The sequence below is a fragment of the Alligator sinensis genome, unplaced genomic scaffold (genome assembly GCF_000455745.1).
Source record: "Alligator sinensis unplaced genomic scaffold, ASM45574v1 scaffold59_1, whole genome shotgun sequence".
In the NCBI taxonomy this organism is placed as follows: Eukaryota; Metazoa; Chordata; order Crocodylia; family Alligatoridae; genus Alligator; species Alligator sinensis.
In genome coordinates this window covers 1,314,200-1,328,946 of record NW_005841878.1, presented here as the reverse complement: position 1 = coordinate 1,328,946, position 14,747 = coordinate 1,314,200, and the positions used below count along the sequence as shown (strand labels likewise).

Sequence of the window (14,747 nt, the reverse complement as noted above, 5' to 3'; positions counted from 1 at the left end):
GAGTTGATTCTCTCTTGCTGGCTGGATTCTTTTAAGATCAAAATATGTTTATAGCTTCCTGTGTCATATGTATTTTAATTTACGATTAAAAGTTACAACATATATCCTTGACGTCTTCCCAGAAAACATTAAGGGTGTATCAATGACAACACCCAAGAAGCAACAACAAACAAAAAGAAATTGTCTACCTCTTTTGTCTCCAACCAAAGATAGTAAAAATTATGCATCTCACTAACCTATACTGCATAGTTACATGCTGAACATGTAGATACATAGGAAGTGATTACCTGGGATCCTGGTTTTCTGTTAAAAAATTCAAAAGTCTCTGATAAAAAAATCCAACATTTTCTGATTAAAAACCCCCCAAATCCGTGTTTTTCTGCGATTAAAATGAAACACCACTATATATAGGTATCAGTTGAACACAATGTTTTATTGATATATTTACAATTTTAAAGTAATTTGGAAGCCTACCAGTGCCTCAATCATTATAATAAAATTGTAAATATCTATATACTTTGGTATTTGATTTTTTTTTTTTTTATCATGAGAACTCCCCCTACCCACTTTGCTTATCAGGATGCAGGTCTAACTACGGCTGTCCCCCACAATGCTTCATGGCACTGAGCAGCCCCGATATGCCAGTGCCCTGGCCTTCACTCCTGACCTACTACTCCTCATCCCTGCCATGGCCCCTCATTCCTGACATGCAGTCCCCTGGCCCTGCCCGTGCCCCTCACTCCCAACCTGGTGCCCTTCACTCCTAACCCACAGCCTCCCTGTTCCTGCCAGGGCCCCTCGCTCCTGACCCGCAGCCACCTACCCATTAAGCCCTGCTGGAGGAAGCAGCCAGCTGCCAGGGCTACAGGTTGCATCTTGCCCTCTCCCAGCTCCCTACCCTGTGGGAGCCAGGCGCAGTGAACCAGCAGTCCCCAAGCCTCAGCTGCTGAGAGAGGAACATGGAGCCTGCCTCACACCAGCATGGCCAGATCAGAGCCAAGTGGAGCCCATGGGCAGGTGGGAGGAGGATGTGGGCTGCCTGCTGCAGTGCTTGGGGCTCCCCGCCCTGCTGCTCTCCCCCAGGGGCTTCTGCGGCCCTGCAGGTGGGACCTGGTATGGGATGGAAGAGCAGGGAGATTTGATACTGCTGCCGCCAGGAGTCCCATGCCAGTCACACCATGGCAAGGTGCCCCCTGCACGCCCAGCAGCAGCAGGGGTGCCAGCTGCAGCATAAAGCCTCCCGCCCTGCTCTGCCCTCCCATGCTGGGTCCTGCCCACTGGGTCATGGAGGTGGCTCATGCCCAGTGCCCGTCTGGCCAGGCTACAGCCCCATGTCCCACTATTCCTGCAGAAATCTGGGGGGCACATGCCCCCCATACCCCCTGGGGTACTCTTGCCCTATGTCCCCTTCCCTCCTTGCCTCTCTGCCATTGCCTTTTTGTGTGCACCTGCCAGCAAGCACAGGAGGCGGCAAAGGGCACTAAGGCAGCAGGCGGGCTTCATGGCATAGGAAATTCAGTCTATACCCCTCAGTCACCAAGAGGGAAAGTTCCATGCCATGTGTTCCATCCCACCCCCACTCCCACTCCCACTCCAACCATGTGTGCGCGCGCATGCATAGGCACATGGCACCCCCTGCCTCAGACTACCCTCCCCCACTCCCCCCAGGAACTTGACTAGCCTGCAAGGGAAAATTCACATGTTTTTCCTTTAAAGGGGAAAACCCATGTTTTTCTTCTTTAATGGGAAAATCCATGTTTTCCCACAGGAAACGGAAAACCCGGATCCCTGGTGATTACATTGCCATTTTGTCAAAAATGATGAAGAAGCCTTTTATCTGTATACAACCATGTGCCTGGAGGCCAGAAACAGTGGGAATAGTTTAACAAAACAAACAACATCAGATGATCCTCAGCTAAGGGTAAAAATGACCTAAGCAAAAGACATATTTTAATGACTATTACCAATTTCAAGATTCAAAAACTAGAAGAAAGTGCACATAGTAAAAAACAGAACAGAAAATCTTATCTTTTCAGAAAGGGCTTAACTGAGAAACTAGTGCATCTTACCTCCAGTCTGTGTATTATAATAATATGTATGACCATCTTCAGTGACTCCTTCCACCCATACTGCTGTCTAATGAAAAAATACATAGAAAGTAAAAGTAAAAGAAAGTAAAATGTGGCTTAATGACTAACCATGACACAGCTGACAAAGTGTAAAGATACTTAGTATTTTGTTAAGTTTTATAAATGGTTTTAGATAAATTAAATCAGTTGATTCAGAGAAGGCAAAAAGCTGCCCACAAATTTCCTCAAGATATATTTTGCAAATTTTGAGTGCATTAGTTTCAAGAAAAATGACAAAATGGGAAGTGGTTTTACAGAGCTACAGATGAGATGAAAAAAAACCAGCCTGAGGTATAACACAGTTCTTTCTATTAGCAGTAGAGTCTGCTTGGCATGGAGCATTCTTTCCCTGACCCAACAGAGCAGTGAAACAGATGGTTTCCTTTATCAATAGTTCTGCTGATTGTTTTCACAGGCTGCTGGGTGTCTATCAGCATTTATATGGTCTTATCACAGTAGCAGCCATCTTCTAAGTACACAGTGCTGTGTTATTACTCCACCCTGCTCAGGTGTGGGAGAACTAAGCAGTAAGCTAACTTCTTACTGGTTGTAAAACATGGATGGTCTCTGAAACTTACCAGTAACCCAGAATACTGCACATGGAGAAGGTAGGGTAGAGAAATATAACACACTGAAAATTGTGACTAAGCTATTTCTGGGGTTAGAGTATTGTGTAGTAGTCCTTGTGGTCCAGGGAATATGTAGGAAACAAAGTTTGTTTGAAGACAGCTTTTACTGGACAACTGTAAAGTTGGGAGAAATCTTAGACAAGCTTTCTTCTCCAAAAGCTTGTCTAACATCTCTTTCAACTATACAATTGGTCCAGTAGAATATATTACCAAACAAACCTTGTTAGAATACTTTTTTTGCTGATGTATATATTCTTTAAGTATTATTTTATTATTCATTATTAGTTTTTCCCTGTAATTTCCTCAGTATATATTTAAGAAAAAGATCACAATACTGCAGCACGTTTCTTAACTCTCTAAACTGAATCACTTTGCAAGATATGCTAACTTTATATCTTAAACTAAGGGGGTTACGGGAAACCAAAAATGGACTTCTCCAGAGATCTTAGGCCACGATTTGTAGTTCTGTGGAGTTTGAAAATACTGCACCCTAGATTTGCACAGTTCCATTTCACTCAAAAAAACCTAACAGAAGTTATTTAAAAGATATAATAGACAAAAGCAACATTTCAAATTATATATGGGTAAAATTTTCAAATGTGCAATAATGATTTAGAAGCATTGTGAATCTGTGCTCCTAAACTACTTACGTGCCTTTGAAAATCCCTCATAAACATAAATTGTGTGTGTATCTATATACAGTATATAGTGACATACACACACACACATGCATATACATCTATATATATATATATCTATATCGCGATATAAAGATATATATACACACACTTATCAGTTATTAAAAACAGCAATTTGTAGTGAAAGTGTACTTTTAACCCTAGCTTAGCTTTTGCTGTTATATGTACTGAAGCCACAATGCATTTTCTAATCTCCAAAATACAAACAGGTTAGATTAGGTATTAAAAATAATAGATGCATGATAGATGAGACAATTAGGCTACAAGGATCTTTCTGAAGTAAATCCTACAAGTAAAGAAAAGCACTAATAATGCTGTGTGATTACCGTTTGAGAGTTCTGGGGGTTGTCTTGGAATCCTTCAGGCTTCTCCCACTGGGACTCTTAGAACAAAAATATTTCATTTATCAATTATTTTTGGCCATTTTTATTATTAACCTTTCAAATAAATAGTTAAAAGAGTATAATGCAGATGTGTATACACACGCACACAAGTAACATATGTACTGTATATCTAGAAAAAATTACACTAGATCACATTGTGATACTCTTACCCATACTGAATAGTAAACCAAGAGCGGTCCCAATGAAGTGTATAAGACTAGTTGTGGAGTAAGAGCATGAGAACCTGCCCCGTTAAGTCTTCCAAATTGCTCTTACAGTGATTCCCAAACTTTTTCAGGTTGCATTAACCTTTTAAGTTTGTTACAGTTTTTGTTGCACTTTAGAGATAAAGAAAAAGTAATGCTATCTTGCCATAACCAAACAAGCAAAGCCTCCAACAACCTAGGAAATTCTGTAGAGTTGTTCTTCATTTTTTCTTTTACTTTCTTCCCTCTCCCCGTCTGTTCCTTCAACCTGCTAGAAGTTCACTGCACAACCACAGGTATAACATGTACCCTAGCTCAAAAAACAATGTTCTGTTACATCATGATTGAAATGTAGTTATTACCGTTATGGTAATTTAGGATATTTTCTTTTGAGAGCACAGGCCAGCTGAAACTGAAAAACAGATCAATCAGAAAGCATAGAGAAGGTCACCAATGCCAGTCCCTGCAATTGCAAGAAATAGTTTGTAATATACCTACTGAGTCATAACAGAGGATCTCGCCAAAGCTCTAAAGCAGAACTGTCCAACTATTGAATGGCTGAGGGCCACAGCCTCAGATTCACACCCTGGGGTCACATGTGGTCCATGGACCACCAACTGGACAGCCCTACTCTAAGGCAAATAACAGCTACAAATACTAAATTCAAAACCAAAAAAACCCATTAAAGTCCTACCAACACTCTACACCTCCCTCCCCTCCCCCAATGTGGCAATCTTGCAAATGTAAACATGAAACACAATAATCAAAAGATCTAATCTCATCCACTCAATATACTATTTATGCTCCAAAAATTGTCTACTATGTAGATGAATCCTGATACTGGGGATTCCAATTATCTGTTAGGAGAACAAAAAAAATCCTTTCTGTGCATTTAAACTTTTTAGGGGGTTAAGAATTTCCAAGAGTGTCCATGATTTCTGCCACTACTTATTTATTAATAACAAATATCAATAAGGCCCATCTTAAATTCTGGATGTTTTCACATAATTATAAGATTAATTACTTTATTCTATCAAGGCTGTTTAAAACGTGGGTAATTATTAATTATCTATAAACATTAGAAGAAGAGAAGAATAAGGAAATATAGAGAATTCCATTTTTGACAAAATAATTGCATCTGGCCCACACTCACCTCCTGTAATTGTATTGTAGTAATATGTGTAACCCTCAGGAGAAAATCCTCGTACCCACTCCTTTGTTTCTCCTGATGACATTTTTGAGGTGACCCCTTTCTTTTTTTTCTTTTCCTTCTTTTCTTTCTTTTCCACTTGTTTAGTTTGTGTGGAGCTGGGACCTATGGACTCTTAAAGAAACCAACACCCTCTTTAAAGAGTAATTATCAGAATTTACATACTGCATATTGAGCATTCTTCATGCAGCAGATAGCTATTAGTTCAATGCAGTTTCTTCTTTCACAGTATTACAGTAAAGAAGACTTTCATTTTTAACAAGATTTTACTATTGCAAGGCAGTCTGATTATATGCATGAGAAACCAGTAGTGTAATTAGGGACAGGCAAGCGGGGCACCAGCCCTGGGGGCCAACTTGGAAGGGGTGTTGGAATGGCAGTTCCCATACGGGAGTCTTTGCTGCTGTAACAGTAGCTCCACCCTATCAGCAACAGTATCCAAGTGCCTGAAGACAGCAACAAGGCAGCAGCAGTCTGAGTCCTCAGGGCAGGTAAGACTGACACCTCTTTCCCCTCATCTCCAACCCCACCTCCAGCAGGGTTTTGCCCAGAGCACAAAACTTGTTAGTTACATCTCTGAAGAAACACACATGCAAAAAAAAAAATTAAATTGAAGGACTGCTTCAGGCCTATTGAACCCTGGGTCTGTAGAGGCTGGAAGAGTTATGGAGATGGTCTCCACTGGGACATCACCTTAACAGGACTTATTAAAAATAGGTACCTTATCCTCATGGTAAATGAAGAAATGCACCTACTAAACTGTAAGAGGTGGAGAAGATTTGATGAAAAAAATTGGCTCAAAGTTGACTGGTGATTGAAAGCGCCACTATTTGCAAGGGACTTTGCTTCTACTGGCAAAAGTTGAACACGCGTTAAACCACTGCATGCTATGTCATTGGGTTGTAGTGTTTATAAGATGTAATATAGTTAATGCTTAGGAAATCTTTGTTACCACTTTTTTTTTTTAATTTCAACTCCAAAAATAGATGGTCCAAAAAGTTGGAAAGTATGATGATAAACGCATTTGAGCTCTATTTGCACCTCAATTTCGACTAGTGGCAAATTATAGATCTTTGTTCCAGTAGAGAGACAGTCCTATAGTTCCTGCAAAAGTAGTTAAAAAATATACTATTTTACGGGCATGTCTACATGTTGCCATATGGTGACATTGCTATGGTGCCATGCTTTAGTACTTCCTTTTGGAAGAACTAAAGCACAGCACAATAGGGGTGCTTCTTGCACCATGCATGTGGTGCATGGTTAGATTTCATTGCTATGTTGCCGTAGCACAGAAATGGGCAATTATTTTGGGCGGAGGGCTGCTTACTGAGTATGGGCAGGTCATCAAGGGCCGCATGACAGGCAGCCAGGGGCAGACAAATATTAATTTTCTAAATTTTTTAGGGGCCCCGTGGGCCAGACAGAATGGCTTGGTGGGCCACATCTAGCCCACGGGCCACATTTGGCCCACTCCTGTCGTAGTGGCATGCTATAACCGGGGAGCTTGCTGCAATGTTGCCGTAGCTGGCAATCATGTGTAGACCCATGTGATCACTATGTCCCTGTGCCATGTCATACAGTGATGTAATGCATCACTACATTGCCATAGGACAATGTGTAGATATGCCCAATATTCCTTTTCTCCTACTTAAACTTGTTAGCAGCTATAAGAACTACCTGGCTTAACTCCAAGCCTTTTTAAATCTTCTTCATATGCTTTCAGTGCAGCTTCCTCCATTGCTGCAAATTCCTTTGACATTTTTTCCTCTTCTTGTGCCTTTTCCAAGCTTTTCTTTTTAATCTGCAAATGAAAAAAAAAAAGTGAAGGCCATAACAAAAGAAATAAAGTTAAATCCTTAGGGAAACAAGGAGAAATTAAAAATGTACCTCACTAATTCTCTTTGCCACATTTTCCTTATGGTTCTTTCCCCTTTCATGAAATTCAATGCTCTTCAAGAGAAAAAAAAAAGTAAGTTAAAATATAAATTAACAAAAAGTAATTTACATAAGCCAGTGTTACATTTGTAACCTATACCTATGCAAGAAAGAAATGGTGAACTTGAAGTTAAGACTGAGCACATCTAACCTAATATAGAGGTAAAATTTGTTACAAACATACCATAGTTATAATAAAATTCTAACCATTTAAAATTTAGGAAATTCGAAGTTTAACATGTATGAAATCCCAGCAATAGATAGTATGAAAATTAAGTTACACTCTAAATCTAGCACTGGGATATTTGATATTCAGTAGGTCACAAGGATTCCAGATTTCAAAATCAGCATTTTCTGGGATTTTTAAATAAAGAATAAAACACTTATGCATATTACAAAGAGTTGTTTAGTTTGAGAATTATACATGTTGTGGTTTTCCAGCTTCCAGGCTTCATACCTTTATTCCTGGCTCCTCCTTTTCAGGTTTGCGTTCCTAAGCCTTTCAAAGTTCACAACATACTTTAAGTGATTAATGACCACAGTATTCAGGCAGGTTCTGGTAAGGCCTACAGAGCACCAGAGGACTTAAAGCTAGGGACAGAAGTTGCACATAAAACCGGTTTAAGTGATTTGAAACTGGTTTAAAACTGTAACAGAACAGAAGTTCAGTGCACACAAACCAGTTTCAAAATGGCAAAACCAGTTTAAGATAAACCTGGCTGGATGCAGTATCAGACTTAATTGATTTAGGTTAAACTGGTACATGGAACTTCTGTCCCAGATCCCTTTCCAATTCAAGTTAACTCACAGTCCCCCGCATCCCAGAATGCTTTGCAGCCCTGGGCTGTGCTGTCTGCTCCATCAAAGAGCTGAGGCACTAAAGCAGGGGCGGGCAATTATTTTGGGCAGAGGGCCGCTTACTGAGTTTTGGCAAGCCATCGAGGGCCACATGACAGGCAGCTTAGGGCAGCTAAATATTAATTTTCTAAAATTTTTAGGGGCCCCACGGGCCAGATAGAATGGCCTGGCGGGCTGCATCCGGACCCTGGACCACATTTTGCACACCCCTGCACTAAAGCCTCTGCTCCCTGCCAGCACCTGTCAGCCCAGTGGGATGGGAGGGCAAGGGAACCTCTAGCCCCCATTTGTACAGGACAAGGGGAAGGAAAGCCCCAGCAGTGGGGGCTTCTTGTTCCCACAGCAGCCAGGTGAACAGAGTTAGCATCAGCTCAGCCTCACCCCCTCTCCAGCCCCACACCTGTGGGGAAGGATGGAGCAGGGGGAACACACTAACTTGGCCCTGGCCCCCTAGCTGGGGTCTGCCCTCACTGGAAGCTTTTTGTTCCTCCACAGCCTTGGCTCGTGCCCACCTGTGACGGGAAGATGGGGGGATGCACAGGCCCAGCCTGGCACTGGGCTCTCACAGCTGGAGTCTGCCAGGCATGGAGTGGGGGAAGACCCCACTTGGGGCTTTTCACTCTCCTACAGCCTGTCTTGCTAATCCCTGCCTGGCTCACCAGCTGCAGGATTACAAAAAGACCCCAGTAGGGGCTTTCACTACCCCATGCTGCTCATGCCAGGCCAGGCCAGTGCGCTCCCTCCTCACTCTAGCCTCAGGTGGAGGGCTGGGGACGGGGGAGGAGCTGAATCCATGCCAGTTCAGCGAGCTGGGCTGCAGGGGAGTAAAGAACCTTTGGTGGGGGCTTCCCCACTGTGCACCAGGCAGACTCTCGGTGGGGTGGGGGGCAGTGCCCAGCTGGACCAGTGCATTCCCCTCCCTAGCCCCAACTTCTCACAGGCAGGGGAGGTTGGGGGGGGTTGAGCTGATCCCAGCCTGGTAAGCTTGGCTGCAGAGAAGCACAAAGGCTCTGGTGGGGACTCCTCACCACTGCATCCAGTAGACACTCACTGGAGGGCGACCAGTGCATGGCTAGGCAGGTGTGTTTTCCCCCCACCTCTCACAGGCAGGGGATGGGAGAGGGTGGGGTTGAACTGATCCCAGCTCAGTGAGATGGGCTGCGAGGGACCAGAAAACCCCTGGTTGCAGACTGGACAGGGGGTGGTGCTGGGTGTGTGCATTCCTCCCCTCTACACTCTCACAGGCGGGGGCTGGGGAGGGGGTGAGGCTGAGCCAAATGGAGCCCTGCTAGCCAGGCTGGGCAGAGGGCAGTGAAAAGCCCTCCAAGTAGAAGCTTTCCTGCACCAGGCAGATCCCAGCTGGGGGGCCAGGGCCAGGTGGTGCAGTCCTGTTCCACATCTCCCTCTCAGAGACTGGAGCTGGGGAGAGATTTTTCTGCTGGCTCTCCCCTCCCTTCAGCTGACAGCAGAAAGGGTGGGGGGTGGTAGGAGCCAATCAGGCCTGGGCTGCCACTGGGCTGGGTTTAGTAGCCTTAGGCAGCTGGCCATGGGGGGGAGGTAGAGGGCTGGCGGCGAAGGGAGGAGGAGAGAGAATACAAGTAAGCACGTCTAGGCTTCTGTCTGTCTTGGCCACCCAAATGCTGAACGTCAGTACAGTGTTACTGGTTCAAGCTATATAGCTTAGACTAACCTGTGAAGATTGAATCGCTTCTGCCTTGGGCTTTTTGAACCTCTGTACTTACCCTAAAAATTTGCAGGTACATAAATCTGAGACTTGGAGCAGAAATCGAAATTGGGAGTGGGAAATGGATAACTGGAAAGCCTTGAAGTCAAAAGGCTTCCGGGATAGACTGGGACCATGGTAGTCTGAAAAAGTTGAGCAGCTCTGTATATTCATGGAGATGGGTGTAGTAGGAAAGGCCTGAGAAACCTGGAAGCTCTTGGGGTTGTAGGAATCATGTAACACTGTAGGTGCTCATGCACCTGCCCCAACACAAAGGCTCTAAAGTGGTTCTGGGTATTTCTGCACACATAGCACCAGGTACAAGCTCACAATGCAGATTTGGCATTCAGTGCTTGGAGCACTAACTTTAGAAGGTTTGCTAAAAGCAAGCAACCCAACTGTGGGCCTGCAGTTTCTGTTGAGGTGAGGTTGAGCGCCAGCCCTGTACACTTTTAGAAGATCTGCTGGGAGGCAAAGCTTCTATGTGGAAATTCAAATTAGGGAGCTTAAAAGAACAGGACCAGATCCTCTAGTTCTTATTCATGTGGATAAGGAAACTAGGATCAAATTCTAGAGGTGCAGTCCTGCACTGAGAACCAGAGAAGCAACCACAACGTTAACTTGAAAGTCTTCTAATTTTTCCTAGTGCAAGGGTTAATGCTTGCAAAATTATCTTTAAGACAAACAAATGAAGTTTTCACACCGTAATAAACTGAACGTTATTTTAAAAATATATGTAATTCAAAATCCTAGTGTTGCAATCATCATTAATAATGTGCATCATACAGGCCTGTTGTCTGCTATCCAGCACTTGCAGTAATCACAGAATTTCTTTGGTTGTGATTTCCAGTAATCAGCCCTGAAAAAAGAAAAGAAAATAGAAGACATGGTAGTAAGAGTTTGGCATAACCAAAAACAAAATCAAACCCAAAGGTTTTGACATCAGAAACCAAATACAACTTTGTCAGGGTGCTTAGTTTTGCAGGTAAACATTTCTTCTAAAATAAGTTATGAACTGGACGGAGTGGTTATATTAAGATTTACTGATGAATTTTAACATGGTTTTTTGGGCGTTGGCTTACACTCAACCTGTTTCTTGGAGACCTGAAAAATGTCTACTAAGCCTAAGCTTTTACTTAAAAACAGATTTGTTTCTCTTCTTTTCAGCGTCAAACACTGCCAGAAACTAACAACTACAGTAGGTACGCTTACTGAATACATAAGCTTGGGGAATACACAATTCATTGTATTTCCAATAAAAATGTATCCTTTACTTGTTTTCAATGTAAAACTAGCAATTTAATATAAATGCCTAGTTTGGTCACAAATGACGAAACGAAACTTAAACACATTGTGTGCTATGGCATTTTGAGGAACCGGAACATTTGGACAATTAGAAGTAACGCAAAAGGTTTTGGGACAGGAAGCAAAATCGTTTCTAGAATATGAAGGTTGAAGAACAAATTTCTGCATTCAAATGTTTGTCTAATAAAAGATATCACCTGCAAAAATACTTGCTTCTCATAAAAATCATTTGGCTATTCTAGCATAATGTTTGAGATTTTGTAAAACTCTATGCAGAAGAGTATTAAATCCACACCACTTAAAATTAACCATGTGCTGAGGTATTTGTAGGATTGTGGCTTGAGGCAATTAAGCACTGTGTACATTTGCATTGGTTGCTTAGTGTATAGGAAGATGCATTTATTCTCTCATTAAATCACTGGACATTAAATAATTTGTTTTCAGAAAGTATCGATTACAGGTATATGGTAGAACAATAAGTGAACAGAAAGGGTCAATTTAGTAAGAGAAAGACATAAATCAGGCAACTGTTTTGGGAGAATGGCTACATTCAAGGGTGAAGAATTAGTGCCCTTACTACCTCAAAGTATGTGTGGCTAAATCCCTGACAGCACAGAATTTTCTGTCTCAAATCCCTTAGAGCATATGGTGAAGTGAAAACATGCTTGTACCAGATTACAAATTCTATTTTGTATCATAACCTTCATTTTCTGCAGTGCATTGAAAATAAAGTCTGATCTTCTATAAGGCAACTCTATTAGTTACCTTACCAAAAAAGGTACTTGAAGCCTCACTGATGGCCTATCGTTGGTTAAGTCCTCACAGAACAATCTAGGGCCATTAACACTGGCTTTCAACTGCTGACCCAAATTAGGAACAATGGGCACCTAATACACATGCAGCAAGGCTGCTCCCAACATGTTGGAGCATGTCCAGCGTGTTGGAGCAGATTCGATTAATCAAGTCTGCTGGAGCGTAGTAATTACCGTGCTCTAGCAGACTCCAGTATCATGTGTATCAGCATCCCTGCACTGAAAAATGACAACTGGAGTGCTTTAAAGCTTGGTCAACAAACTTTAGTTAATGCACTCCCACTGCCATCTTTCAGCACGGGGACATTGGTAAGTGTGATGCTCCAGGCACTTTAGAGTGGCTCTTAGAGCCACTCTAATTAAAGTGCCTCCGGAAGCACGTGTATAAATGCTGAATCATTTTCTCAGTTTGAGCCTGACAAAAGGACAACAGATTCTCCCTAACTTATAACTCACTCATACAGGAAGAGCATACCAGATGAGGGTGTCTCAGGACTTCTGTTTTTTAGCAAAGATCCATAGTTCTGTAACACCATTTAAGGGTTAGCTGACCCTCTACTAAGCCTGTGTTCCTTGCTTTCCTGCAATCTTGTACCCACATGTGCCTAGTTGGGACTCTGAGGAGAGAAGCACAGGCAAGTATGGCTGGGATGGTGTTGAGATGACAGGCACCAGTTTTAGGCATGGGGAAGACTGGACTGAGAATTCAATATGCCCCTGGAAAAGATAGCATGTTACAGACTTGGAACTTGAAAAAGTGACTAGAACATGGCTGGTAGCACAGAAGATGCTGTGATGGGTCCACTTGCAAGAGACTGGTGACAGCATGGCAGGGTACTGGGCTGCGTTTTGGTGAAAAATGATTTACTGCTTAACTTGGGTATCGCTGTACAGTAATTCAGTTTTCAAGAACAGCAATATTTATTATGTTACACCGCATCCTCAAACAAAGGCCATCAAAATAATACCCAGTGACAGAATTCAGAAGCAGAATCCAGAGGGTTAAGAGTAAAACAAGTATGAATACAGAACTGGTCTTCAATGAAATAACCAATACTTTGCAGTAAGTAATAGAGCAGTGCAAATAGCTTCAGTGTTATGAACAATGTTCAAAGTTTCCAGTTCAAACAAAACAGCTTAAGGCGAAGGTGGGGTTGCAAGGAGGAACTAATATGAACTTCATGGAAACAGCTCCCTGAGCAATCACCCAAGTGCTTCTTGGAATTCCTTTAACTTCAGATGTTTTTATTCTGTTACTGTACACAGACCATGCAATTAAGCTGAGTGAGGTAGGGAACAGAAAGGGACAACATTCTGCAAATTAACACAGGAAATGCTTGAATACTGCAAAAAATATTCTGAAGCCTAGAATTCTGGTAGGATGGACAGAATTCAATGCATGAGTTACTTATAATAAAAAAGTTGAGATTTCTTAATATTCATAGATAAGGCTGGCAGCACCAAGCACTAGTAAGGCAGCCTAGCTCTTTCCATTATTATTCCTGTTTTCAATTACTTGTAGCTTTCACTTGTTCAGGCTGAAATTCTCTGCCTCTGCTCCAGGCTAATCCTTATTCCCCACCCCCCAACTTTTACCCCTGATTTTAGTCAAACCCATTAAGCCTGAGGGCCCCTAAAAAATTTAGAAAATTAATTATAATCTGCCCTGGGCTGCTTGTCATGCGGCCCTCCATGGCTTGCCAAAACTCAGTAAGCGGCCCTCTGCCCAAAGTAATTGCCCGCCCCTGGTTTAGTACTTCAGGTATCCCACACTGCAATGCTTCTCAATGCTATCTCCTCCCCACAGCTGTTGTAACTGCCTACTCTGGTACACATCCTTCCTTTTTTCCCCTTTTTTTAGTACTTTTTAATCACTCCCTCTGGTGGTTAGCTATCTTTCTAACCACCAGATGTGTCCTTGCTCTCTACTCAATGGTGGCTCCTCATGTCTTTACCCCCAAAACCAAAAAGTGTAAGTCCAAGCACACTCCCTCCCTGCCTGATACCCTGGCAACTGCAAATCCCGCAAGCACACTGCAGACTTTGGCCAACTGCAGGATACTGAAGTACTGTATAATGAACTCATGTTAGGGGGGGAAGGAAAATCAGAAAAGTAAAAAAATATTCCCAGCAGGGCATGCTGGGCTGGGTGCTCACCCACACCCCGGGTGTCAGAACCACAGCACATTACACAATTGTAAAATGGTTCCTAACCTGTGGGATTGTGTACAAAATGCACTTGCTCCTGTCGCTGACCAGACTGTACTTTCTCCAACACTGCACCCCCCCCCGCCCCAGCTCTGGGGTGCAACAGGCCTGTGCTTTTTCTAGTTTTCCAGGTTTCCAAAGGCCTGATTTTACAAGCTGACCATCACACTTCAATGTTAATTTCTTTGTGTGCATTTATTTCTGCTGTGCCAAATCGGGGCCCTAGCCACCCCTATCACAACAAAGTTTCTGCCTGCAACAGCCTATACAATTTATTAATATAAAGCTCTTATTCTGCCCCCTCAAAAGAACCTGTTAAACATTTAGTCTGTGAGTATTTTCATTAAGGTGAGTAGGGCTACTCACATGTGGTAGACACCTCTTTTTACTTGCTACCAATCCAAAGAATACCACCCCCACCATGAACCCCAAACCCTGTAAGATGATCTGCACAAGTGGGTCCACCCCACTACCTACAGTGGAATTTAGTACTGAGGCTGGTAGACCCCTGCATAAATCTGCAAGCAGATTTATACCTCATGCTGCAAGATCAGCTCAGCAACATCAAACGTTTTCATAGGACCCTATGACCACCCATGGCCTGATGTAAGAGCAGGTCAGCAAAGCCAAATCACAGGGGGCACAGAAGTC

At 42.9% G+C, this 14,747-nt stretch overlaps 1 protein-coding gene across 1 annotated transcript in view; it reads right to left on the bottom strand.

Annotated features, from left to right (window-relative positions):
* The window catches only part of WBP4 (WW domain binding protein 4), a 26,704-nt gene extending 12,052 nt beyond the window's left edge, over positions 1 to 14,652 (bottom strand). The window contains exons 1-7 of the mRNA XM_025196157.1: positions 14,633 to 14,652; positions 10,558 to 10,630; positions 7,143 to 7,205; positions 6,933 to 7,056; positions 5,199 to 5,369; positions 3,783 to 3,838; positions 2,070 to 2,136 (exon numbers count right to left, since the gene is read on the bottom strand). Coding sequence (XP_025051942.1) covers positions 2,070 to 2,136; positions 3,783 to 3,838; positions 5,199 to 5,369; positions 6,933 to 7,056; positions 7,143 to 7,205; positions 10,558 to 10,630; positions 14,633 to 14,637 — 559 coding nt within the window. The 5' untranslated portion in view covers positions 14,638 to 14,652. The remainder of the gene's footprint in view (positions 1 to 2,069; positions 2,137 to 3,782; positions 3,839 to 5,198; positions 5,370 to 6,932; positions 7,057 to 7,142; positions 7,206 to 10,557; positions 10,631 to 14,632) is intronic.
* Positions 14,653 to 14,747: the final 95 nt, after the last annotated feature.